The 26,504-nt window shown below is 34.6% G+C and overlaps 4 protein-coding genes across 4 annotated transcripts; 1 reads left to right on the forward strand and 3 right to left on the reverse strand.

The window, feature by feature from the left end:
* Positions 1–9,830: 9,830 nt before the first annotated feature.
* On the forward strand, positions 9,831–10,442 carry LOC126697323 (uncharacterized). The gene is made up of 2 exons (XM_050394270.1): positions 9,831–10,056; positions 10,165–10,442. Exons 1-2 carry the CDS (start codon positions 9,984–9,986, stop codon positions 10,284–10,286), a joined length of 195 nt encoding a protein of 64 aa, XP_050250227.1. The 5' UTR covers positions 9,831–9,983; the 3' UTR covers positions 10,287–10,442.
* A 913-nt stretch (positions 10,443–11,355) lies between these two features.
* On the reverse strand, positions 11,356–14,541 carry LOC126696546 (uncharacterized). Its single transcript, XM_050393265.1, has 6 exons — positions 14,256–14,541; positions 13,781–13,815; positions 13,608–13,700; positions 13,180–13,354; positions 12,530–13,086; positions 11,356–12,407 (listed from the first exon to the last, which is right to left on the reverse strand). Exons 1-6 carry the CDS (start codon positions 14,539–14,541, stop codon positions 11,727–11,729), a joined length of 1,827 nt encoding a protein of 608 aa, XP_050249222.1. The 3' UTR covers positions 11,356–11,726.
* Positions 14,542–14,563: 22 nt separating this feature from the next.
* On the reverse strand, positions 14,564–15,084 carry LOC126697324 (uncharacterized). The gene is made up of 2 exons (XM_050394271.1): positions 14,949–15,084; positions 14,564–14,831 (listed from the first exon to the last, which is right to left on the reverse strand). Exons 1-2 carry the CDS (start codon positions 15,055–15,057, stop codon positions 14,623–14,625), a joined length of 318 nt encoding a protein of 105 aa, XP_050250228.1. The 5' UTR covers positions 15,058–15,084; the 3' UTR covers positions 14,564–14,622.
* A 3,362-nt stretch (positions 15,085–18,446) lies between these two features.
* Positions 18,447–24,897, reverse strand: LOC126697325 (uncharacterized). The gene is made up of 3 exons (XM_050394272.1): positions 24,732–24,897; positions 19,648–24,524; positions 18,447–18,786 (listed from the first exon to the last, which is right to left on the reverse strand). Exon 2 carries the CDS (start codon positions 24,511–24,513, stop codon positions 19,657–19,659), a length of 4,857 nt encoding a protein of 1,618 aa, XP_050250229.1. The 5' UTR covers positions 24,514–24,524; positions 24,732–24,897; the 3' UTR covers positions 18,447–18,786; positions 19,648–19,656.
* Between the last annotated feature and the right edge of the window lie 1,607 nt (positions 24,898–26,504).

Consider the following 26,504-nt stretch of genomic DNA (forward strand, 5'->3'; position numbering starts at 1 on the left):
TACTTGTTCAGTTTGAATATTCTTACTGATTGTTTTTTTTTTTTTTTTTTTTTTTTTTTTTTTTTTTTTAAATTGCAATGGTTGAACAAATTGTTTAGGAAGAGAAGCAATGGCAGACTCCCTTTTGAAAATGCACATTATAAATTATAGATTTTGCTTTTAGCATTTGCTTGACTAGTTACTCTTTAAAATATATTTGTTTCTCATTTTAAATGATAAAAATGTTAGAATTTAATCAAAGCAAGTCATGATAGAGTCAACGCATCATTTGTTGTGAATATTTGTAATGGTGTTTTTTAGGTGCGTTTGCACATATAGCACAACTATACGCGCTCCTCCAACCACCTCCTTCTGTTTTCCACTCCTTTATTGCCAACTTTCCCTACAACCACAAATTCTCTCTTACAAAATCTTTTATGTGTATTGTGTACAAATATTTTTCATTTGCCATTTCTTTTCTTTTTTTGGTGACAAAGCAACTGGGAGTTGGGTATACTCCAAAGTCAGAAAGTTTCACCCCTCTTTGTTCTATTAATGGTACATTTATTAAATTATGCTTCTTAGTGACACCCATGTTTGACCCCTGAGAAAGTGTATAGGAAATGGGGAAATATGGTGAAAGTGTAAAAATCTCATGCAGGCCTATTTACATCGTCAAGGGACAATATTTCTTTTAATCGCGAATAATTTCTCAAAAATTCTCATGCAGTAGTACTAGTAGTACTAAAATGCAGTAGAGTTTATTTGTCCCACTTAACACAAAAGACAATCTACTTTTTTTCCTTGTTATATATATTAGCTTTTGTCAACAAGAAGACAAGTTTACGTTCTCACAGCAACGCTTTCATTTCATAATAATGGGTCCAGCTTCATTGTACATTTTTTTTTGCACTACTTTGCCAACTAGGACTGGGAAAAAAAATGATACTAAATAGGACTTTGAAACCAAAAAAAAAAAAAAAAAACACTTTAAAGAACTAATGTTTATGTGCCTACTTTAGCGCCTCAAAACAGTTGGTTTACGAATTTTAACAACTTCAAGAAGTAAAAATGACTACATGAAATTTGAGAAGCATTCAAGGCATTGAGTTGCAAATAGCCGTATACAATTTCATGTGTATTTTTATAATCTTAATATTTTTACATTACTTTATTTTAAAGATTCAAATTACATGTTTAAATTGTGTGTATTTAGATTAATCCCTTGATTTAATTGTTATTAGCTATGAATTGATAATTATTATTTTCACTTTAATGCTACGAAATATATATTTATAGTTAATTGAGATTATGGGGAAACCCGTGTTGGGCTTTGTGGAGCTTAGTTATGTTTGATCCGGTTGACGACCCGACCCGACCCAAATAATGTTGCGTGGTTTTTTAATGAGAGATTTTCTAAGACTTAGTCTATGGAGTGGAGGCTTGGGCCAACAAGCTGAATCCTGTGTACAGGATGTAGAAAACATATTTTGGTGATTAGGGTTTTGTTGTTGTAGTTTTTGAGAGAGAAAAAAAAAATTGTACTGCCACACTCTGTATTTTTTTCGTGATAATAGTAAAATCTCTGCAACTCCATGGACCTAGGCAAATTGCTGAACCACGTAAATACTATCTTTAGTTGTGCGTGTGATTATTTTTCTTCCGTGTGTGTTTTCTCTATTTTTGTTTCTCACAAATTTGGGAATTTCAGGTTAATTCCCTACAACCCAATCGTATTAACAAGTCCATATCATTTTCTAAACGAGCTCGTATAAAGTTACATTTTATATTAGATTGTGTACGACAATTACTTTAGCCAATAGTCATTTATTTATTTTGTTATCATGTATCAATTAATATTTCTTAGCTTAATTTTATCTTTTAATCTTGCCCCCGACTTGAAATCCTAACTCTACCAATATATATATATATATATATATAGATCTGCGTTATACATATAATATATATCATCCATATCAAATGAGGTATGCTTGACACCAGCATATTGAAGCACAGCATCAATTAATTGCATTCTTTTAATCATTTAGAGTAATGTTCATGGCGCAAAAAGGCAAACCATCAAGATCTAAATGAAGAAAGCTCTTCATCATCAAGAAATACTGAAATTGCTGTCATTTTGTTAGGAACTTGCTTGATATTCTGGAAGTAGACATCAATGGTTCATGTACCTTTAATTTACTTATGAAGGCTTCATCACAAATGATCTTGGCGAAAGGTCCAATAAAGGAGTATTGCCAATGGTGCTATATCATGGTGAAGTGCACGGTTCAAATGGACAAGAATGTGGAGGCTAATTCTCATAGATGAGTGTGCAGGGTTGACATGTGATTTCCATGGATGGCGTACAAGAGGCCCATGGATGACATGTTGGTAATGGAAGAAGCCCGTAATGTAAGGGGAGCAAATAAGACTTTGTCAAAGCCCACATAGAGGCAGAAACACTCGTGAGGGGGAAATTGTTGGGAATATGAGTGTGAGTGAAGTTTCACATTGGATAATAATTAGAATGGAGAGTGGTTAATCTATTAATACTAAATAACCGAAGCCATGGACTTTTTGTTGACTTCATGAAAGCTTGCCACATCAGTTTTGCAAGGATTCGAATGGAAGGGGCATGCCGTGGGAGATAATCCTGGAGCCAGGTTTAAGGTTGTGAAGGTATCCAGTGTGTTTCTGCTTGTTCTCTTTAAGGAGAAAAAGGAAAAGCCAAGGTCTTAGGCTTCCTGGGTGGAGGCAGGCTCATCTTTGTCTGCTCTCTCTTCTCACTCTATCTTGTTCTTTATTTAAATGATACTTGTAGGCTGTAGCAGCTATTCAGTAAGATTGAATTTTGTGAGAAAGTCTTTATTAGCTACTGTAGAACCTGGTTCTGTTTGTCCTAAAGAAATGAAATTTTGGAAAGTTAGGATGGAGATATTTTTAACCGAGGCTTTTTCTCTATGGTTCTCATGTTGCTCAACTTGGGATACTTTGTCATTTAATATTTTTACTTTGGCATGATAATGATATGTTCTTATTTCAAATGGGTTGCCAGCTTATCGTCCTTAGGGCATCCTCCTACAATTTGAATGGAACTAGATTTTTATCTTTTATAAAATTTCCACTTTGGATCTAAAAAATTTGGTTATATAATGCTGCCCAAAGTTGTGGTCAGCTGCAGGTGACATTGTTTTAGAGCTGTAGATATTTATATTAGGAGAAATTATACGGTTCTCATGGTGGACCATGTCACTTGCCCACCATTCCACTAAAAGACTCTCACTTGTTTAAAATTGATGAATTAGTAATTAGTTTATTTTTAAAAAAAAAAAAATTCTAACTCAACAATTTAATATAGGTAGGAATTTTTATATAGAATGGTGGACAAATGACATAATCCACTATGAAAATTTTATAATTTCTCCTATTTTAGTGGGCTTTCTTGTCACAATTTTGGGATTAATTTTGGGATTTGCAATATACTAGTATGACAATCCTCTTAAGAAAAAGTAGATTAAAATGTTAAGTGCCTATAATTTTTCAAAATGTAATTACAACTCATCATTTCAATTTTGATATCTGTTTAATATCTACCTTCCATCCCTTCATGTCAATAATGAGAAAACTCCTCAGAATTTGTAGTCTTCTTGGTAACAGCCGGTGTTGTTGCAGTACCTAAGATTATTATACTTAACCTCTTTCCGGCCAGTCTCCGTTTCCCCCCTAACACCATTTTCCTCCCCTAAAATCAAGACCCCAAACAGGATGTCGATTGACAATATTGTCTTTGAGAACTCAATCACTACAAACCAGGTATTATCATTACAAAAACCCAAATCTTCAAGGTCATGATTCACATTTAAGGTATGTTTGGGATCTGTTTATTTTACTGAAATTGAAAACTTTTTGCTGAAATTACTATAGATAAAGGTAAAAGTTAGCTGAAATAATACAGTGAGACCCATGAATAGTAACAAAAATAAGCAGAATAGTAAAAGAAGTTGGTAAAAATAATCTTTCCAAATAGACACTTAGCAAAACCCCAAATTTTTCCTTCTCTTTGATTGCAAATGACTCCAACTCTCACAAACGATTTGTTTTCCATAGCAGAACATGGTGGATGGATCGAAGGGTTCGCCCCCTTCCCATTCCAAAGTTTTTATATTTGTTGAGTTTTACTTTACAAACGATGTGTGTGTTGACATTAACAGCTTGATTAGGAGAGAGAAATAAGAGAGAATGGGATGCAAATGAAAGAATTTATAAGCCCATTTTTAATCATTTTAAATTAAGACGAATTAGAGAAAATGTTAAATGTAACGCATATTAATGAATTTTTTACTGAAGTCACTGTAATATCTTTTCTTCATCTTCTTTTTTTTTTGTTTTTTTTTTTTTTTTTTGTTTTTAAGTAAATACTTAAAATTATAATTCTATTTTAAAAAATTGGCAAAGTGATACTGTTGTTATAAAAAGATGGTTTGGAACACTGCTGATCTCTAAAGCTTACATATTGAGCATTTTTAGTCTATAACTAGTATTATGCCCGTGCAATACATGGCTTAATAAAAGAATCATATATAAATTTTTAAAAATATATATGTTTTGATAATATAATTAAATTTAATAACAAATAAAATAGTAAAAATATTTTAAAGTTTATAGCAAGTTTTAAATTTTTAAAAGTTCTTAGTAGTAAACCGGTGTTACATGGTTTTGGTCACAAGCTTATAACATGAATAATTTTATTAAGAAACACTAATTAATGATTGAAGAGAAATGCTAAACCTGGTCAGACTAAGACATAACTTTTACTTGTTCAAATAACAATTAAAGTGAAGTAGGGTGAGGAAAAACAAATAATAATTATAACATACCGGCATAATAACATTTATATTTAATTATAATGAAGCGTTTGCATCTTAAAGTTTCAAATTAATATCAACACTAAACATGCTAAGATGTTTATGTTAATTAATGTAAATAAGCATAAATTAATATCAAGATCTAACACTCTACTATTGCATGAATTATGATTAAAATTGACCTAATATTTTTACTTTAACCCCAAGAAATTATCTTGAATTTACTAATTAAAACTACCCAAATTTATAATAATAATATTAAAAAAAAGATTGAAAGCAAAATTCTCTATAATAATAACACACTCGTAAATATATAGACACAAAGAACTTTTGAATTCAATAATTACAAACAATATAAATTTCTAAACATTAAAAAAAATCTGGAATTAGAGTTAAAGTAAAAACACTTACATGAAAATTGAATTAATTTTGACATCAAGGAGAAGGTAGTGAAGTCATGGAGATTTCACAACACCTTAAATATCCATTGTTTTTACATCACCCTTTTTATATTTAATCAATTTTCTATCTTCATTCTTTGTGGAGTGATGTTCATTATCATGGTTTTGGGTGCTCAAATCTTAGTCTTATGGCTATCGGTGGGATCTACACATATTGGAAAACATATCTTCCAAAAAGTAAATAAGATTTTTGTATATATCTGAAGACCATAATAAGCATATAAATTATATCAAAGTTAACAAAAATAACTTAAACAAAAGGCAACCCGCACACAAAACATATTCAATTTGATGAAAAAAACAGTAAAGAAGGGAATTTTATGAAAAAACAAACAGAAGAAGGCAAATACATACGTGCAAGTTTCATAAGCAAGGTAAGTATGAGAAGGAAAGAATACATCAAGAAACCGTACGTTAGGAAAATGGAAAAATAAAATAAACCGTATATATACCCGCACTTTTATATTAGATAATTTTAAGTTGTGAAAAAGTTGATAATTTGATGTGAACAAAAAAAAAAAAAAAAAGAGTTTAAGTAATTAAGAAGCTTACATTAATTACATATTATTATTATTTTTTTTTGACTTTATCCCAAAAAAATAGTTAATGTTATTAGACTGTTATTATAATTTTTTTTAGTTTATGTTAAAGTTAATACATATTAGCTATTTTTTTTTGTTAATTTATCCCCAAAAAAAATTAAGAAGAAAAAATAATACTTTTAAATTTGTTACTTTATTATTAGGAAATAGATGATGTAGGATAAATTTTTATCCAAAAAAAGAAGGCAAATAGCTAATAGAAGGGAATTTTATGAAAAAACAAACAGAAGAAGGCAAATACATACGTGCAAGTTTCATAAGCAAGGTAAGTATGAGAAGGAAAGAATACATCAAGAAACCGTACGTTAGGAAAATGGAAAAATAAAATAAACCGTATATATACCCGCACTTTTATATTAGATAATTTTAAGTTGTGAAAAAGTTGATAATTTGATGTGAACAAAAAAAAAAAAAAAAAAAAAAGAGTTTAAGTAATTAAGAAGCTTACATTAATTACATATTATTATTATTATTTTTTTTTGACTTTATCCCAAAAAAATAGTTAATGTTATTAGACTGTTATTATAATTTTTTTTAGTTTATGTTAAAGTTAATACATATTAGCTATTTTTTTTGTTAATTTATCCCCAAAAAAAAATTAAGAAGAAAAAATAATACTTTTAAATTTGTTACTTTATTATTAGGAAATAGATGATGTAGGATAAATTTTTATCCAAAAAAAGAAAGAATTTTTTTTTAGTTTACATTAAATTTAATACATATTGGCTTTTTTTTTTTTTTGTTACTTTATACAAAAATAAAAAATAAAAAATAATTGAGAAGAAAAAATAATACTTTTAAATTTGTTACTTTATTATTAGGAAATAGATGATGTAGGATAAATTTTTATCCCAAAAAAAAAAAAAAAAAAACTAACATAAGCTAAGAATAAAATTGTTACTTTATAAAATTTATAAAAAAGAAAAAGAAAAAGAAAAAGCTCGTTAGAATACTTATTGTTACTTTATCCAAAGAAGTTGATAAGATAAAAAATAATAATAATAAAATAAAACGTTTTGCTTTTATCTAAAAACTTAGTGCAATTTGGTGCAGCCACTTGACACAACAATTATATAAATATATATATATATATATATATATCTCTGTGTGTGTGTGTGTGTGTGTGTGTGTGTGTGTGTGTTTTTTTTAAAATCTAACAAAATTTCTGCAATTTGGTGAAGCCACTTGGCGCAACCATGGTTTCTAAGTCAAACTTTTATTATATAGTATATGATGTTTCAAATGAGCATTATCAGTCTCTAATCTATATTTAAAAAAATGAGCATTTATTTATTTTTTAAATAAACTTACAAAATATCATTTCCAAACCTATATATGTTTAGCACTTTTACGCAATTTTAACCTATATATATGTTATAGGTGTAAGGACTAAATTTGGCTCCCTAGCCCAAAAGATGAATGGACTCATGTCCCAAAAAATCCAAAATAATGAATTTGTAGAGAGTGGGTTGAGAAACTGAGCTAAAATGAATTAGACAACAAATAAAGTAAGTTCCAATGATAAGAACAAAAAGATAGATTAATTTAACCCCAAAGAAAATCATCCTCGGAACAGTTCGAAGAGATTAGTTCTTATATATTTCTACTAAATTTGATTACAAATTTGGTTCCTAATTGCTACATCAAAGTAATAAGAGCATTACACTTGTTGATTATCTGGACCTTCACTTGAGTGCCTGTCCCATCGGACATCCACCCTACCTTTCTGTAAGTTGCAGTGGCCAAGGTAACACTGTTCGCCTGTCCTCTCCACATTAATGCGGCCAGAAAAGTAGCTTCCTTGCATTTAATGCGGTAGTTGTGGTCTCCCCTTGGACATCCTATACTCTCTTCCTTCTCCCGGCTTTGTGAGGCTCATCCTTACTACCAATATTCGTTTGGAGTGATTCCTCATTATGGATAGGGTGCACGTTGAGCCCATATTTGGTACTTCCGAGGAGACATTCCTCCTCGGACGTCTTTTTAAATAAGTTTGGACTTATCAGAGTTGGGCTGGAAGTCTTTTTGGCGCCCCATTTTCTCCTCAGTCGTGGCTGGATTCTGTATGGGGCCCAAGGCCCATTATTTGACTTGGGAATTTTACCCTTGCATTACTTTATCCCCAAAAAAAAATTAAGAAGAAAAAATAATACTTTTAAATTTGTTACTTTAATATTAGGAAATAGATGATGTAGGATAAATTTTTATCCCAAAAAAAAAAAAACTAACATAAGCTAAGAGTAAAATTGTTACTTTATAAAATTTTAAAAAAGAAAAAGAAAAAGAAGAAGCTCGTTAGAACACTTATTGTTACTTTATCCAAAAGTTGATAAGATAAAAAAATAATAATAATAAAATAAAATTTTTGTTTTTATCTAAAAATTTAGTGCAATTTGGTACAGCTACTTGACACAACAATTATATGTGTGTGTGTGTGTGTGTGTGTGTGTTTCAAAATCTAACAAAATTTCTGCAATTTGGTAAAACCACTTGGCGCAACCATGGTTTCTAAGTCAAACTTTTATTATATAGTATATGATGTTTCAAATGAGCATTATCAGTCTCTAATCTATATTTAAAAAAATGAGCATTTATTTATTTTTTAAATAAACTTACAAAATATCATTTCCAAACCTATATATGTTTAGCACTTTTACGCAATTTTAACCTATATATATGTTATAGGTGTAAGGACCAAATTTGGCTCCCTAACCCAAAAGATGAATGGACTCAGGTCCCAAAAAATCCAAAATAATGAATTTGTAGAAAGTGGATTGTAAAACTGAGCTAAAATGAATTAGATAACAAATAAAGTAGGTTCCAATGATAAGAACAGAAAGATAAATTGATTTAACCCCAAAGAAAATCATTCTCGGAACAGTCCGAAGAGATCAGTTCTTATATATTTCTACTAAATTTGATTACAAATTTGGTTTTTGATTGCTACAGTGTTTCTCTCTTAATTTCTCGATTCCCACTCCATGGAGGATCTCTTTCATTATATAATTCTCCTTAAACGATCTTAGCCCTCCACTTATTGATCATCCAAGCCACTACTTGAGTACTTGTCCCATCGGACACCTTCCTAACCCCTCTGTGCGTTGGAACAGCTAATGCAATACTATTTAGGGGTCTTCTTCACATTAATGCAGCTAGAAAGTTAGCTGTAGAGCATTTAATGCGGTGGTAGCAGCTTTCTCTTGAGATATTTCATGGCCTCCTTCTGTCCTGTTCCTTCTAAATACTTATCCACAATAGTGGAGTAGTCCGGACCGTTGCCCTCGATGTCAGACCGCCCCTTATGACCTCGGCTTTGCCCTGCCGAGGAAATATTCCTCCTCGGACAGTCTTCTCGGATGGTTATGATCAAGCCTTACCTCTTTACTTACCAACACAGGTTCTTAGGAAGGTGTTTAACTGTCCTCGAACTATTCATGTCCTCAGATTGGGCCCCTGGCCCAACATATATGTAGATGTGCACTCCTAGGCCTATCGTCCCTACAATAGGTATAGAAAATAGTAATATCTACTACTCAAATTGATATTCATCAATCTAAAAATAACAAGCTAAAAAAATATTTATTATGCAATGAAGTGACTAATTACAATTAGAATACATTGCTATTTATATCCCTAAAGTTAAGGGTATTTAGATTTTACACTCTAAAATTTCAGAATTTGAATTTTATCTCTTAAATTTTAGGATTATTTGAATTTTACTTCTTAAAGGTTAAAGATGTTTAAATTCTATACCTTAAATTAAAAGATATAATTTGCAATTTACCCCTACAATTTGTCAATTTTTTTCTCAAAAAATAAAAAAACTCCTAACTCTTAACATTTTTTTAATTAAAAAATAATAATAATAGCAGGGGGGGAGAAATTGACAAGTTTGCCCCGTTCCCAGGCGCAGGCGTTGATTTGTGAATCTATTGGGATCGGGATTGACTGAGTTTAGTGATTTCTCTCTACTCTTAACTACTGTACTTAGCTTCTCTTTTCCCAGGGCAAGCTAAGCAGACTAGCAGAGAGTGTGTTTGTTTGTGTGTGTGTGTGTGTGTGTGTAAGGAGAAAGCATGAGTGGAGAAGAGGCGGCGGGGCCCCCAGGCCCAAAGGCCCTACGTCTGCTGTATTTCGTTGGCGCTGGATGTAACCAATTTCTCATTTTCCCTTTTATCTTATATATATTTAGGAGTAATGAAATTGCTGCTGTTTGTGTTTTTTTTTTTTTTTTGATGAAATTGTTTTTACTTTCAGTCATATGCACGGCTGCAATCAACAAGTGGCGAGAGCTGGAGCGAAAGGCAGTCCTAAAGAAAGAGCAGCAATTATCTCCAACTCCAAATTCTCCTGATACGGTACAAAAAGCCGTCGATTAATCATCCCAACTCTTGTCTTTTTCTTTTTTTTTTTGGGTTGTGGTTTCGGGATCTAATAATAGTACACAATTTCAATTTGTCTTTTCACCGTTGTATTCTGATTATAACATATGATTATGACGATGAACTGAGAGACTCTTCTCATGGATTTGAATATTTTACTTGTTAGTCAACATTTGTAGCTTTTTTTTTGCCGTTTCCTTGTTTGAATATCATATATTTTGCTAAAACTAAAATGCTGAAAATACTATAGATAAAAAGTAAAATATAAAGGAAATAAAACCGTGAGTTCATGAATAGTCTTAAAAAGTGCACTGAAATCTATGAATAATAGCAAAAATAAATTGAATAATAAAATATTTTTAATTTTTCATTAGTAACCAAACACACATAGTGTAAGGACATTGTGTGGCAATGTCTCCGAGGTTAGCTCTTATTCTATTTTTGTAACGATCAAATGAAAAGAGCTCGCCACGTCTGCCTTGTATTCAAAAGGATACTCAATTAAGGTTCTTAGTTTTTGTTTATAAAACTCATATCAACTCGCTATATACCTGATGATGTAGAACACTGCACACACAACACACAACACACAGCTCAACCAATTCATTCAATATGTTATCAATCTATGAATCACACTTACCATTATAATTATTGGCTTCACTTTTTTGGTTATTAATAGTAATAAGAACAGCTAATGAGCTATTAGCTGAAAGCCTAGATGTGAGGAAAGAAAGACACTTATCCTAGATGTATTAAAAATCTAAACTTTATCTTAAAAAAAAAAAAAGAAGTTTTCCCTGTTTCTAGTTAAAAACAGTGTCAAATATTAACAACTAGAATGAAAATTTTTAGAAATCTATGACAACTCCAAACATAAGGGATTTGCATTTTACATCTATCCTAGGACAACTCCAAACATGATTCCATAATAAAACCACAACGGCAAGCATGCTAAGATCTCAAATTATACACGAGTAATATGAAGAACTGAGACATATCTGTGAGATTTATGAATTATCCAATATAGCCATTTCCAAACACACATGGACAGCAAACATCTCTGGTTACAGCTTTTGAGAGAACTCAAAATGTCTATGCTAAAAAGTAATTATTGTCCCTTCAAAAAGAAAAAAGAAAAAAAAAAAAAAAAAGAGTAATAATTGTTGTAAAAAAGATAAGCTGCAATGGCTTTAGCCAGTTCCTTCTAGTCCTACAAAACAAAAATTGGTGCCTACTCTACCAGACTACCCACCTTCTGAATTGTTGACTTTGTTGGCCACTCAAATTTACTTCTATTGCAAATGAAATCTATGGCAGTCAAGGAGAACTTGTGCTCTGCACAATCTCAGCAAAGTGAAAATAAATTCAGAAAATCCTTATATTATTGTCATAATCAATGAAGACAATGTCATCCAAGAAAAATAAAGATACCAATGGTTATTGATGCTGAAGAGGGAATGAGAGGTCCCTTTTCTTCGTAAGGTCTATCACCATGTCACGATAGAGATCAGTGGCTCCAATATGTCTACTATAAGTATCAACTCGATTCCTGACACCATATAAGTTTTCCTTTTCATCTTCATGAAGTATATGCAAATTTGTTTCTGCAGATTTTATACTGGCATCTTCATGCTTTCTTGAAGACTGCTTGTTTCTTTTCATAAATCCTTGGATTCCTTTGTCTTCTGCCTTTGAAGTAGATAGGAGACCAAGTTCTGCTGCTTGATGCCTCTCATTACCCACTTTCTTAGGCTTCAAGCAATCCTTGGTCCTTATTCTGTAGGGTGAATTATTCTGAGCTCTGGAAGTTGTGGCAAAACAATCTTTCATGGGACCAGGAAAAGTAGATACTTCAAGGAATTCATTTCCTGCTTCCTCAAACTGCACAGGATTTGAAGGCCTGATGAGTAAAGCAGGACTCGACGCTCTAATTTGCTCAGAACCAATGTTCATGTTCTTATTAGTCCCCCTTAATGTTCTTGGAGATTGAAGCTTGCCATATCTTGTTCTCTTTGAAGCTCCATCGGGGTTATTACCAGTTCCACCTTTAGTCAAAGTACTTTGTAGACCTGAATGAAACTGTTGACCTTGATTCACCATTGGCATCATTTGAGTTTCCTGTCAATTAAAAACAAAATAAATCTAAAAAACATAGCATATCTTTTTAAAAAATGACTAGTTCAAAGAGAAACTCAAAATGATATCCACTGTAATTAGTACAAAAATAAGCAAAAACTAACCGCATCAAAGAATCCAATCTTTGGTGATGGCCTTCTAAGACCCGAAGGCCTAGTCTTTCTCGAAACATCTGAAGGATCAGAGTTAATTTCTGCTAAAATTTTCTTGGCCTGAATTGAGGGACTTTTTTCCTGACCTTTATATCCAGCATGGGGTTCATCAGGTTTATTAGTCTCCATGCCTGATGCGTGAAAGGTATTACTGTCAAATAATACCTCTCTACAAGTAGTATCAAAACTTGCGTTGGAGTTATTTGGTCCTTGATTCACAGGGATTGACAATGATTCCAAGGAGGAACCATCAATGGAGCTAGCAGGTGATGTACAAGAGGAAGAATTTGACATGGATAACAAACAAGTAGGGTAATTGGAATATTCCAGCTCAATTTTGTTTGTTGTAGTATATTTTGGAGGAGTTTTATAGGTAGAACCAGTGGCCACCAAATTGACATTACTGTTACCAGTTGTCCTCAAAGATGTTGGAGGGGGTGTAATAGATCGACGTAAACTAATTGATGATTTGCCCAAAGGAGGCTTTTTTGTACGAGTCAAACAGTGCCCTGTAACAAATCCATGAACTTTTAATTCCAAATCAAAGCCAATGAAAAAGTCAATTCAGTTTTGAACAATGTGATATTGCTGGTAATTCTCACCAGATGTGGCTTCCACAGATTGAGTTTTCAATTTGACATGGTTTGCACCCAAAGAAGCCCTTGAAATTTGGCTAGCCTTCGCTGATATCTTTGGTGGCTTAAGAGATGATGATAGATGCAGTTCTTTACTTCTAGCAGCATGCTTTGGATTGAATTCTCCACTCCCAGCACCATGCTTTAATTAATTAAAGTCAGTTCTATAATTTTTTTCAAAAAAATTGATCTTGGTTAATACTAGCGCATGTTCACCTATGCATCATACGAGGTCAAGGCTCACCACCTGCAGATCCCTTCAATGACTGCAAAACTTACCACTAGCATCAGCTATTGCCCATTTTGTTCTAAGCTTCTCGGATAATGCATAGGTGAGTAGTGTATGCAACAGTACAAAAAATGAAACTAATTCAATCTAAACAACTAATACATACCTGAGCTTGTAGGGGAACAGAAGCTTCACTTGTGACCCTCTCTAATCCATGCCTGGTGATGCTTTTTCCTCTGGAAGGCAGCGTGGGTTTCATCTGAAAATATCAAATACAGCAAGTCCTCAAAGATAATGTTTACCATCATCATATGAATGACTATCATGACAATAACCTACCCGAATTTGAGAGGAAGCATCCACTTTTGTTGACGCTGAAAAGAACCAGTCAGCAGAAGCATATTTTTAGTTTTTACTATTATCAATGGACAAAATAAGAAGGCAAATATATTCTAAACAGAACACTAGTGACAATCAACCAGTCTTTTGGTGTACATATACAGAGAATGAGGATTAACTATGTAATGCACACATGTATATAAAGTCTTTCGGTGTACATATACAGAGAATGAGGATTAACAATGTAATGCACACGAATATAAAATAACTAGTTCAAGTAAAAGTGGCATGAACAAATACTTCTTTCTAAATTCTCAACAAGCATGTACAAAAACTGGCCAATGAGCTCTAGCTTAACAGGCATCTCCTCCTCTTGTATGTTCTAGGTGGAGGGTGAGATCGTGGATTGAAGACTTATTAGGTGCATGTGTAACATATCAATAGAAAAAAGGTACAAAAACTGCAGTTTACTTACAGTGGACATTTTTCATGCGTCTTCCTCTTTGTAAATTGGAACTAGAAATTGCAACATTGGATACTTGAGTTGACATTTTTGCAGATGCTCTTATATCTTCAAACAGATCAATCTCAAGGCTTGTTAGAGGGGAACCATCACTTTCTACTGTAGAGTTTGATTCAACAGACCTCCACATTTCTTCAATCCTAGGCGTTGGGCGTGAGTCATGAGGCTTCTTAAATCCCTTATTCATCATAGACAACTCCTCTGGCTCCAGAACTCCTAAGCATCCATAAAATAACATTCTTGAGCAAAGATACACAATAAACCAGAAATATATACTGCAAGGCAATATTGATAGAAAGTTTATGTAATCATTTCTCATCTAGAAATAAAGTTTACCTGCACTAGTGAAAAATGCACTATCCCAAGCCAAACTTTTGCGCAGATTACATTCACCAATACTACTTGTCTTTTCAGCTTCCAAGGACTCAGAAGGCACAACCTTTTGTTCCCCATTCCCAATTGTGTCAAGTGAATTTCCCATATCACTTAATTTAAGAGTCTGAAACAACTCTTCCGGATCCAGAACTCCTGAGCATGTAGAGAACATGTCTAAAAAACTACAATTTTTTTTTTTTTGCAAATATATACAGGACAATCTTCACTAATAGTACTCAAAAACCAGTTTTTTCATCTTAGTAAACATACCTGGACTAGTGAAAAAGGCACTATCCCATGCCAAACTCTTGCGTAAATTATACTTTGTGTTTGGTTGTAAAGATTCCTGGTCCTTAGGACTCCCGGTCTTAAACCGCATAAAGCCATCAACTTTCTGTCTAGCATCTGGAGCTGCTGCCAATTTTTTGAGTTCAAGCAAAAATTGGTTTCAAGTTTCAACACAAGGAGAAATATGGAGGCAGGATTGACAAATAGATAGAATAAGCAATAATGAATTACTGACTATCAAAATCACTAAAACTTTCTTTTTCCTTTCAACTAAGCCATGTTGGGCACCTGTTTATTCATTCAGCAAACAAATGCAGCAAGGGCAAGCAAAATAAAAAAAGAAAGAAACATAAATGCAATTCATCAATATAACCATCCATTTTTTCATACATAGTAATATGAGCTATAAGGTGAAAACACTCAAGTGGCAATAAAGGAAAACTGGAAAAGGCACTGGGAATGAACAAGTTGTCCCAACATATATTACTGATCAACCATAGCAGTAATTCTTGACGCTCTTGTCAAAGCTAATCAGCTAAATGTTAAACTCACATAATTAGACAAAAATATTGAAAACCCGAGTTAGCCGCATTCGATAGATTCAATATTTTACACAAAACTATGATAAAAACTACCACCATTATCAAACTAATGATTAGTTACTGAGAAAGGTTTAATGAAAGAAAAGAAATTGAATAGAATTTCCATTGTTTGGACTTTGGACCTGATATGTCTGATATATGATTATGACACACACACACAAAACAAAGCAGATTAATAAGAAAGAAAGAAAGAAAATTGTATACAGCAGAAAGTGGATACCATAATATCCAAAGACCCTTTTAAAATCAAAAGAAAGATGAAAAGAAAGAACCACATATGGTTCTTTTCCTTTATGACTGTGTGTGTAAGAGTGAGTGAGTTAGAGAGAGAATGAGACCTGGGAATTGACGTTCTTGATAACTATTTTCTGATGCCATAGCAAATAATTGGAGTTCTTCTTCTGCTTTAAGATTCTTCTATTCTTGAAAACTATCCATTGAGATTTGAGAGTGATAGAGAGACAGAAAAAAAAAATTGTGGGTTGAGAGGGAAAATTTTAAATTTTTAGTCAAAGCAAAGTTGTAATTTTTGGTAATAGAAATTAATGAATTGAGAGTGATTAGTGGAGAGGTATGAAACGGCTATTATGAATTTATGAATGATATATAGTATACACATATTTCTCGTTTCTTCTAAAACTAATGAGTGGCGGGTAAGCTTAAGTATTTGGAGCTTGAATTTTTTTTTTTTTTTTTTTTTTTGAGAGAGAAAGGTAGAAAGAGCTTGAATTGAATTATGGGAAACGTTTTCACAGAAAAAAAAAGTTACACAAGAGGCACTGGTCCTTTAAAAAAGCCAAAAATGTGTCTGCGTGAAAACACAGACGCAATCTAAACGCTACCATAGTCAACACATAAATAATGACTATGGAGTACGGTCTACGGCTCTTCTTGTATCGTTGTGAAATGTTTTCAGAAGGAAAATATTTTCATCATAACTAAAATGAAACGGATACTGTTCACGGTTTTTTTATTTTATTTTTTTAAAATTGGGCCAGTTGTATTAATATTGCAAGGATTGTATAATGTTCAAATCTTCCATGTGAATTTGGACTATAGTGAGAAAATCTAAACCTTCTTAAATGCACTAATTCCTATATTATTTTGTTAGACTTATGCGTTGTTTGGTACGATAAAATACACAAATCAACCAAAATCGTTTTCAGTTTTAATGGAAAACAATAGAATTAATATTACATCCCCAATAGACCATCACAAATAAATTCCACAACGCAAAAAGCTCTTCTAATTGCAATTTCTTTCTTTGCCCACTCTAAAACAACCACTAGATGTTATAAATTGGTCGTTGATTTTTTTTTTTTTTTTTTTCAAATGACATTTTTAAACTCAAATCATTTTTTTACTCACTTAAGTTTTGCTTATTTTTTGAATTTGGGGGACTAATTTTCAATTCAAGGCTTTCAAATTGTTCAAAAAAAAAATTTTATTTTCCGATTTGGGGTGTTTTCCTGAATGAAAGTTTTTATTCATATAATTATTTGGAATTATAAAATGTGGGGGCTGTTTTTGTTGTGGAGTGGGAAACTCTTGTACTCCCATTCCATTTTTTTACGTGCGTCCCACATCGAAGAAGACTCCTTCCCCCCCTTTGCCTTATAAGCGTGAGCTGAAGAGAAAGGAGTAGGCAGAGGGAGGAAGGAGATTTCTTTAATGTGGGACGCACGTAAAAAAGTGAAGTGTGAGTACAAGAGTTTTCCACTCCACAACAAAAACAGCCCCCACATAAAAAATGTTAATGTTTTAGATGGGATTTACAAGACTAGAAGAGAAAAAGTATTTAACTATTTATTACAAGAGATACCTTTTTTTTTTTTATGAATCAAGAGATACCTTATTGAGAGTTACATTTGAGGAAACTAGAGTACACTGATTGTGACCTGTCTTGTAATGAGAGAAGTTCTGATAATTGCAAAAGAGAGGAATCTGAACAAGGTGGTCATACTCATCTTCCACTTGTATCAGTTGTATGAGGAAAGGAGCCATGATATGTAGAGGAATTGGTCAGGCTGATTGGACAGCCAAAGCTGTGATGCACTATGCCAGGACTCAGATCAACAAATTGCACAAGGTTTACTAGCATATGTTGCTCAGTAACTATAACATGGAACTTTTAATTTTAGTTGATTTTCTTATCTGACTCCGGAAAAATGCTTGTATAAAAAAAAGTGAATAAACATTAAGGTAGGTGTTGATCATATGTCATTTGGATCTCTAATTTATACTAACATTTATATTCTTGCGGTTTAGTCCTGATAATGTTTACATGCCCGTCAATACACAAATGTTTAAGGCTTTAGGTAGACAAGGATTGGGCTTAAAAAAAAAAAAAAAAAAATTACTGCTTTGTTTGGATGAACTAATTTCACCTCCAGCGAGAATGTACAACTTTTTAAAACATTGCATTTTTTAAGGTGCGGTTATACTTATTCACAATAAGCAAATTAAGCTCAGAATATATGGTCAAGGATAAGAAGGTCCTCCCCCAATTAAGTTAATCGTTTCAGGGCCAATCTGATATTGAAATGAAGTACTATTTCCACAAAACTGACTGTAGTACACTAGTCACATATAATAGAGAAGAAAAAGAGGATTTAACTTACCAAGTTGTTATTATGAAAATGCTATCTGATTATATAAAACATCAAGAATATAATTTACATACTTCTCTGATGTATTTTTGCAGTAACTAATGTTATTATAACACTTTCATGATAAACATAAAATCTCATGAAACCATCAAATTCAGTGTGACCGCAATCCATCAAATATCCCAAAGCAATGGTGATGCTTGAAAAGCTAAGCTCGGCGACAAAACCATGTTATCTTCACCATGGTTTTGACTGTGATAATCGTAATATAAAGAGAAATATGAGACCTATTTGATAATAAGAGAACATGACCCATACCCAAAATCTTATAGCCGCCAAGGATAACAATCATTTGGAAAGGTCAGTTAACATTTCTGTACAATGATTACATCATTACATGGATCATGCAAAAGCTTACAGAGCAAAGCAAAATTACTCATCTCAGATAAAAACAAAACAAGAAGAAACCAGAGCAGAATAATTACGAGATAACCAGATGAATTAACAGTCTGGGTTACCTTCTTCAGCAGCTCATTCAGATAATTATGTGCTATGCATCATCATCAATATCATTACATCCACCTTTTCTCTTCGGCATCTTCTCTTCCCCTATAATAAAATTGATTTAAATAGGTATGTAAGCATTTAGAAAACCACATCTAAAGGATATAGAAGATAAGAATTAGATATGAAAGTGCACCACCACATGAACTTCAATCAACATGGCAGAATTCAGTCCAAAAAAGAAGCAGATTTCAGTAGCTCATTAGCTCATCATTCTCTACATCATGATAATAATAACGTGACTAAATTTTATGCTCGCCATCAACATATCACAACCCTCCCCTTTTTCCAGGTTTGGGACCAACTATGAACAAAATATGACACTAAAAACAAACACAAGCAGAGTTTTTTTTTTTTTTTTTCCTTTTTTGGCAAGCATCGATCAATTAGGTGTCTAGGCTCATAAATTGGTGCACGCACCCCCCCCAAAAAGAGGGTTGGGGGGGGAGGGGGGGGGGGGGGGGGGAAGCAAGAAAAAGTAACAAAAATGAAAGGAAGAATGTTAAGCAAAAGGCAATAGTAAACACAGAAGTCTATTCAGGCACTGATCACATTCTCAATGGTTGTAGTAACAGAGTAACAGCCACCAAAGAGACCCCCCCCCCCTAATTATATATATTTATCAATCACATAAAAAACAGCCTAGCCAAATTGTCCGGAGATCCTTTTTCCTTTCACTTTTGTTCCAACTGTAAAAAGGCATAAAATGATCTCTTTCCTCTCTCCCAATTTAGACACTTTCAACTAACACCCACCCGAGTCTAAGTCTAGCGAACAGCTATATGGAGTTATTATTATCTTTCACCCTTTCAGAATTGAAAATGATAACCAGTGGTACTTAAGCAAACATGGGAGAAACCCAAAACATCATTGATATCAAAATCTGATTCAGATGTAGATATATACCTGAAATTTTCAAACTAGATTAACTTCAAGAGAAGAAAGATCAAGTTGCATCTCATGGTCCTGGGATGTGTCCATTGGAGAAGCTTTGAAGAGAGCAGATGGAGTATAGTTAAGCTGGTAATTTACTACCGTTGGTCCAAAAATGTTGAACCTTCCAGCACTACTATAAGCAATTTCTGCATCAGAAGACTTCTTAAAAACCACTCTAGCACGGCTCATATCACGATCAACTTCTGTTTCAGATAAATTCAAAGGTCCAAAACGCCTAAACATCTTGTTCAGGTTTGTTTCTGAAGGAACAGAGTTCACCTCGGAGAAGTTCATAAGAATTTCAGCCGGTGAGTTCTCATCCACATAGCCAACAGGTTTCTCAGCTGCCACAGCATCATTACCTTCCGAATATCGCTTCCTGGAATATGGCCTACGGTTCACTTGAATGGGTTTAAGTTCAACAGGGACAATTTGATACTCTCTCTTTTTGTTTCTACGTGAAGGCTGCTCTTCAGAACCATTTTGGATGACCCTGTCTGTCCAGTAAGTATCACTCATATCCTCAAACTCAAATGTTTCAGGTGACCCAGCAACAGCATGAGATGCTTTTTTTCTTTTACCAGTGACTTTACCAGTAGCCAACAACTCCCTCTCAGAATATTGGCCTGATACTATTGAATTCCTAAAATCAGAGAAGAAACTAACAATAACATTCAAGAAACCGTATCCTTTCAGGGGATCTTGTGCAGCCATCTGAAGTTGTGATAGCAAATCATCTAGTGATGAATACTCTGTTGAAACAATCATCCTCCCTCTTTGGGCATCCTCAGAATCTTGAAGGGAAACATCAGCTTCATCCCCGGCAGTTATATCATAGTTTCCATCTAGCTTCTGGAACTTCTCACTGTTACACTTCAGGATAGAAGGAGACCCAGTCAGTTGGCTTGCAACTCTCCGGATACAGTCACCAATTTTAAAGGACGGCTTGGGTAAAGGAGGTGGTGTCGTATTTGAAACTTTTGCAAAGGAAATAGTTTTCCTCCCTTCTTGTGGCCCATAGTCATCATGGTAATCTAAAACCTTCCGTTTTTTGGCAGAGGATGGTGAAACCAAAGTACCAGTGGTATTTTCATCCAACAAATTATCACCATCTGAAGAATCTATCGCCCCACTCATTAACTCTGACAAGCTTCTCTCTTTCTTTTTGTAAAATACACCATCCTTCAAATTATGTTTACGTTTATTGGAAGGGCTGTTACGGCTTTTCAAAATCTCCTGTCCAGAGGAAGTTAGCTCAGCATCCTTATAAAGAGTAGTGGCGTGCTCAATCACATCACTCGAATGCATTCTCTCCCCAGAAACTGAAGTATCTGTGTCATTTTCCAACAACTGTCCACAAAATTGGAATTCAGGCAAACTACAGTATCCCTTTAAACGATAGAAGGCCAGCAACTGAGCCTTGGCTATCATAAGCTCCAACCGATCACTGCCTCCAGATGGGAAATGTGCCAAGGCTTTTGTGTATTCAATTAATTTATCAGGTTCAAAGAAATCAGCACTTGCAGATCTGTCCACTCCATCTCTTGTACTTGATTCTTGCCGGATCCCAGTGTTCTCAACAACCTGGAATTTAATATTGTCATAGGCATCTTTTGGTATGCAAGAGCATGCTAGCCCAAACTCTACTCGTCTTGAGACTTCTTCCAAAGCACAATCAACAGCATTCTGAAATGTTTCTGAATTGCTCTGCTTCTCTATGTGGGAGAAATGTGTTCGAAAGGGCTTTAACTGAGATGCTTCATTCCAAGCAAATGTTCGATCCCCAAAATACGCTACCAAAAAACAGTCCTTTTTCTGATGTTTCAATGCCTTCTCAGATGAATCCGATGGATCAAATATTTGCCCAGGCCACCATGGATGACTTCTCACTTTACCCCAGACTAAATCTGATACAACGAACTCACCTTCATTTTCTGGTGGCAGCCGATAACTAGCTTGATGAACTGAAACAGTACCTCCTGTATTCAGAGCTGCACGTTTAACAAATTTCTCATTGTCGCCTTTTGACTGTTCAGTATCAGTATTGTCTTCCTCATCTTCAATTTCCTGCTCTCCATGAAAACCAACATGTTCAGCCTCCATCACTTGACCTTCAATTCCAACCTGTGGCCCAGGTCTTGAGTCAACCTGAGCAAGATCACCAGCCATACTCCTGTCTAAGCACTCTTCAAACTCTACAGATCCCGGTACTTCAATGTTGGAATTTAAAACCTCCTCAGTGTCCAATGGAGCAATGACTTGGGTATCTGTTTCAACATTTGGATTTAAAATAACATTTCCATCCAATGCTACCACTTCAGCATCAGCTTCAGCAACTACTTGAGTTGGCTGGTCTGAGGATGTTGCATCAGCACATCCCATGCTACTGTCTAAGCACTCTTCAAACTCCACAGATCCTGGTACCTCATTGTTGGAATTTATAACCTCCTCAGTGTCCATCGGAGCAATATCCCCTCTGTCAATGACTTGGGTATCTGTTTCAACATTTGGGTTTAAAAGAACATTTCCATCCACTGCTGCCACTTCAGCTACTACTTGAGTTGGCTGGTCTGAGGATGTTGCATCTGCACATTCCATGCTCCTGTCTAAGCACTCTTCAAACCCCACAGATCCTCCTACTTCAATGTTGGAATTTAAAATTTCCTCAGTGTCCATTGGAACAGTTTCACCTCTGTCAATGACTTGGATATCCATTTCAACATTTGGATTTAGAAGACCATTTCCATCCGCTGCTGCCACATCAGCTTCAACTTCAGTGACTACTTGAGTTCGCTGGTCTGAGGACGCCGCATCTGCACATTCAGCATTAGCAACCTGTGTTTTAACTTCAGTCTCTGGCCCTACATCAGAATCAAGCTGAGAAAGACCACCAGCCACACCCTGTTCTAAGCATTCTTCAGACTCCAACGGTTTATCTTTTTCAGCAGACCCTGGAACTTCAACATTGGAATCTTGGACTGCTTCACAGTCCACCAGAGCAGTTTCTCTTCTGTTGATGACTTGAGCAGTTTCTAAGCAAGACGATTTCATCTCAACGGTGTTTGGAACTTCAAAATTTGGAACTGAAATCTTGTCATCCTTAGCTGCAGTATCCACAACAATAGCTACTTGAGTTGATGTTGAATCTGAAGATACATTCCCATGACTTGCAGTGCTCATACAAATTGTCTCAACCTTTACTAAATGCTCAACCTTTTCTAATCCTGCATGTAAACAAACTGGCGCAGAATCAATACCATTGTCAATTTCCATCTCTTGCCCTATATTTGAATTAACCTGAGCAGAGCTTTTGTCTATGCATTCTTCAAGCTTAAAATGCTGGTCTGATTCAGAGTTCAAAGGACCCTTATCATCCGTTACCATATCATCACCTCTAACAACTACTTGATTTGACAGATGTGAAGATACTGGATCAGAAGATACATGACTGTGATTTTCAAAGCTCCCACCCACTTTTTCAACCTTTTTCTGCTGCTCCTCCACTGAACAAGTAGATTTTTTGTCAAAAGCAGCAGTTTCCATTCCTTCAACTTTGGAATGCAAGACATCTTCTTTATCCCTTCCTACAACTTCCCCTGTAGCAGAACCTTTGCTTTCTTCATCCAATGATTTGGGATTTACAACATCTTTTTCTGTTCCTCCACAGATTGTCCTTACCATTGAACTTTGATCTCTTCCAGAACTAGAAACAACACCTTCCAAATCACTAGTGCCAGAAGCATCAACTTTGGGATTCAATCCCTCCACACTAACTGCCGCTGAGGATTTTTCCTCAACAACTAGGGTCTGTAAACTTGAATTTTTCACAATTGTTGAAGTACATATAACAGTAGCATTAATTCCAGGATTCCAAACTTCGTCACCCAAAACACCAACTTTTTGTTTCTTCAATTTATTGGCTGCATCAACCCCATCCTCAGCCAACTCCCCACCTTCCTCAGCACCATCCACAACCAATCCTCTATCTATATCCACAGCAACAGAAGAATCCCTAGCCCCATTTTCAATTATAATAGCATTCCTTGCTTTATCATCCGAAACCCCAACTTCCGGTGAATTCCTATCCTCAATAGAATCACCTCCATCACCAACTTCTTCCCTACCTGTATCTGCACCCTTCTCAGCCATTTCTTGCTCTAAACCCTCCTCCCTGGCAACCACAACAATTTCCTCTACGTGAACAACTTTTGTTTCTTCACATGTGGAACCCACAACTGACAAAGAACCACTAACCCCACTTACAATTACAGCATTTTGATCTTTAACATCCAAAGCTCCGACATCCCGTGATGTCACATCATCAATTCCATTACCACTCCCATCCATTTCCTTCCCTCTTTCCACAGCACCCTCGACTGCTCCTCCCTCTATATTTCCCTCCTCCCTCACCACAACCCCAACCTCCTCCACCGTGTCAATTGGGGTTCTTTCCTCTCGGGACTCCACTACCCCTGAAGATCCTTCAACCTCAGTCTTGCTTCCAACATTTGACACTTCCCCCCCCTTTAAACCCAATTCACTAACTACAACATCTCCCTCCAATGATTTAACACCTCCCTCTAAGCCCGTCTCTTCCTCCACCACCATGCCCCGTCCCGCCTCCCCACCAGTACAAACACCATCTACATACACATCAGACCCCAAAACCTCCACCATAATATCATCACCCCCATTGCAACCCCCACCATCCCCTACTCCCTCAGACAAAGACCCCTCAACTAGTTTCCCACTAGCTACATGCTCACTAACTATCACAGTAGTAGCAGACTCAGAAACACTTTTCACACATACATCCTTGTCCTTGTTCTCATCCATAAAAACAGTATCTGGGTCAATTTCAAAACCATCAAAAACAGCTTCTTTGACAACAAAATTTTTAAAATTTTTCACAAACTCATAAACCCTAATGACAGAAATGTACAAATCTAATCATACAAATCAACAAAGATGATAGATTATGTAAAGCTTAGCATAAAGATTCAAACTTTATCAGAAAACAAAACTAGTTAAAGGGTTAAGATAGTTTTAAGTACCTTGTTAGATCCTCTGGAAATGAAAACTCACTGGGTTTGGGGTTTAAACAACGATAAATGGATTCGGAGAAAGGGAGAGTACTGGGCAAAGGTGGGTGTACTTTCTCACACAGAGAGAGAGAGAGAGAGAGAGAGAGAGAGATCTAAAAAATTAAATAAAAAATATGGTAATAATAAAAGAGGTCGAATATAATGCGTCCTTGTCCTTTTCACTTTCCAGTGATTGGTCAGCACTTACAGCTTTGTTAAAATTTCCTAGGGAAGTGCCGGGGGAGATACTTTGTGTTTCACAAACAATAGATGACAGTCCAATAGTGTGAGACCACGTTTTGGGCACCAACTTTTGCATGCGAAAATGGCTGTCTTGTTTTGCCAACGTGGCATAAAGTCAATGGATTTCAACCAGAATGAGCTACGTGTCATGTTAGAAGACTTATGTCCCTTGGGGTAAATTTTCAAATGTGCTTGAGATTGAGAGCAAGATTTTTTTTTTTTTTTTTTTTTTAAACAAACACACATACACACAAGGGAGAGCAAGTTTATTCTAAGATTACAACTTTTACCTTGTCACTTTTGCATAATTTTTTTTCTCTATCACATTTATTCTATTATTTATAGTTTGTCATATTAGAGTTGTGGCATAAAAGATTGTGGTCTTAGATTTTCTCTTGAAAAGGTAATCTCTTGAAATTAAAAGCTTCTATCTAGTTCTTTTGTACATTAGACCAAAACATTGAATCAACATACAAATACACGCATTATAAGACATGTATCACGCTTGTGTCATCTCCCATGCATAAAAGCACTATAGACAAGCCAAACTCATCCCATAGAGTAACCACATGTCATCACTTGCCTCACAACATGTGATTAATTTATAGGGAAGCAATTGCAGAAGATAATTTTCATTAGTTGAAGAGGTGATGTAGTCTTATTGTAGCATCTTGTCCTTGATTGTTAATTTGTTATTGAATGCTAGTCACAAAATAAAAGCATACTTAGATATGACAATTGAAAATCAAATTAATCACCTCACATTCACTTATGGCCTCTTTAATCTTATTGCACTAAGTGTCATTACTACTCAAATAACAACTTGATTTGGAAATTTTTTAAATAAGTTATCTGTTTTATCAATCTCAAATTGATATAGTTATCTAGATACACACATTTTGTTACACACTTTGACACAACTTGCACATTTGTTAATTTGTGTTTGGGTTACCTCAATTTCACATGGGGACCACCACTGGTACTTGTGAATATTAATTCAATCATCACTTAACACATATACTAGTTGTGGCAAGATGTGTGCAATAGTGTCTCTCCAAACTTTTTTCCATCGCTGCAAGTGCATATAGACTAGCAGGTTCAGGATGACATTTCTTTCCCTGAAGCACACTAGCCACTTTTGCTTTCACGTTACTTGCAGCATCATGTATGACTCGATATCCAAAAATGTAATACAAAATTTGAAGTGGATGCCATCAGTCATGCCATAGAGTTATGTTCTTGCCAACAACCATCATAAAACATAGAAGGGACCTAGCTAAATTTATGAGTTTACTCTATCCCCCGAGTGCAACTTATGTGATATTTTACATTCTACAAGCTCCTTCCTTTCAATAAACTTTGCTTCGCTTAAAGTTATCCAAATTGAGATCACTTGTGCAAACATATTCCATATATGTTTCATTATTCTAATCCTCAATCCTTTTCAACCTAAACCGTCGTTTCTTCTCTTAGAATATGCACTAGATTTAATGCCACTTT

This window comes from Quercus robur, chromosome 8 (genome assembly GCF_932294415.1).
Source record: "Quercus robur chromosome 8, dhQueRobu3.1, whole genome shotgun sequence".
Classification (NCBI taxonomy): domain Eukaryota; kingdom Viridiplantae; phylum Streptophyta; class Magnoliopsida; order Fagales; family Fagaceae; genus Quercus; species Quercus robur.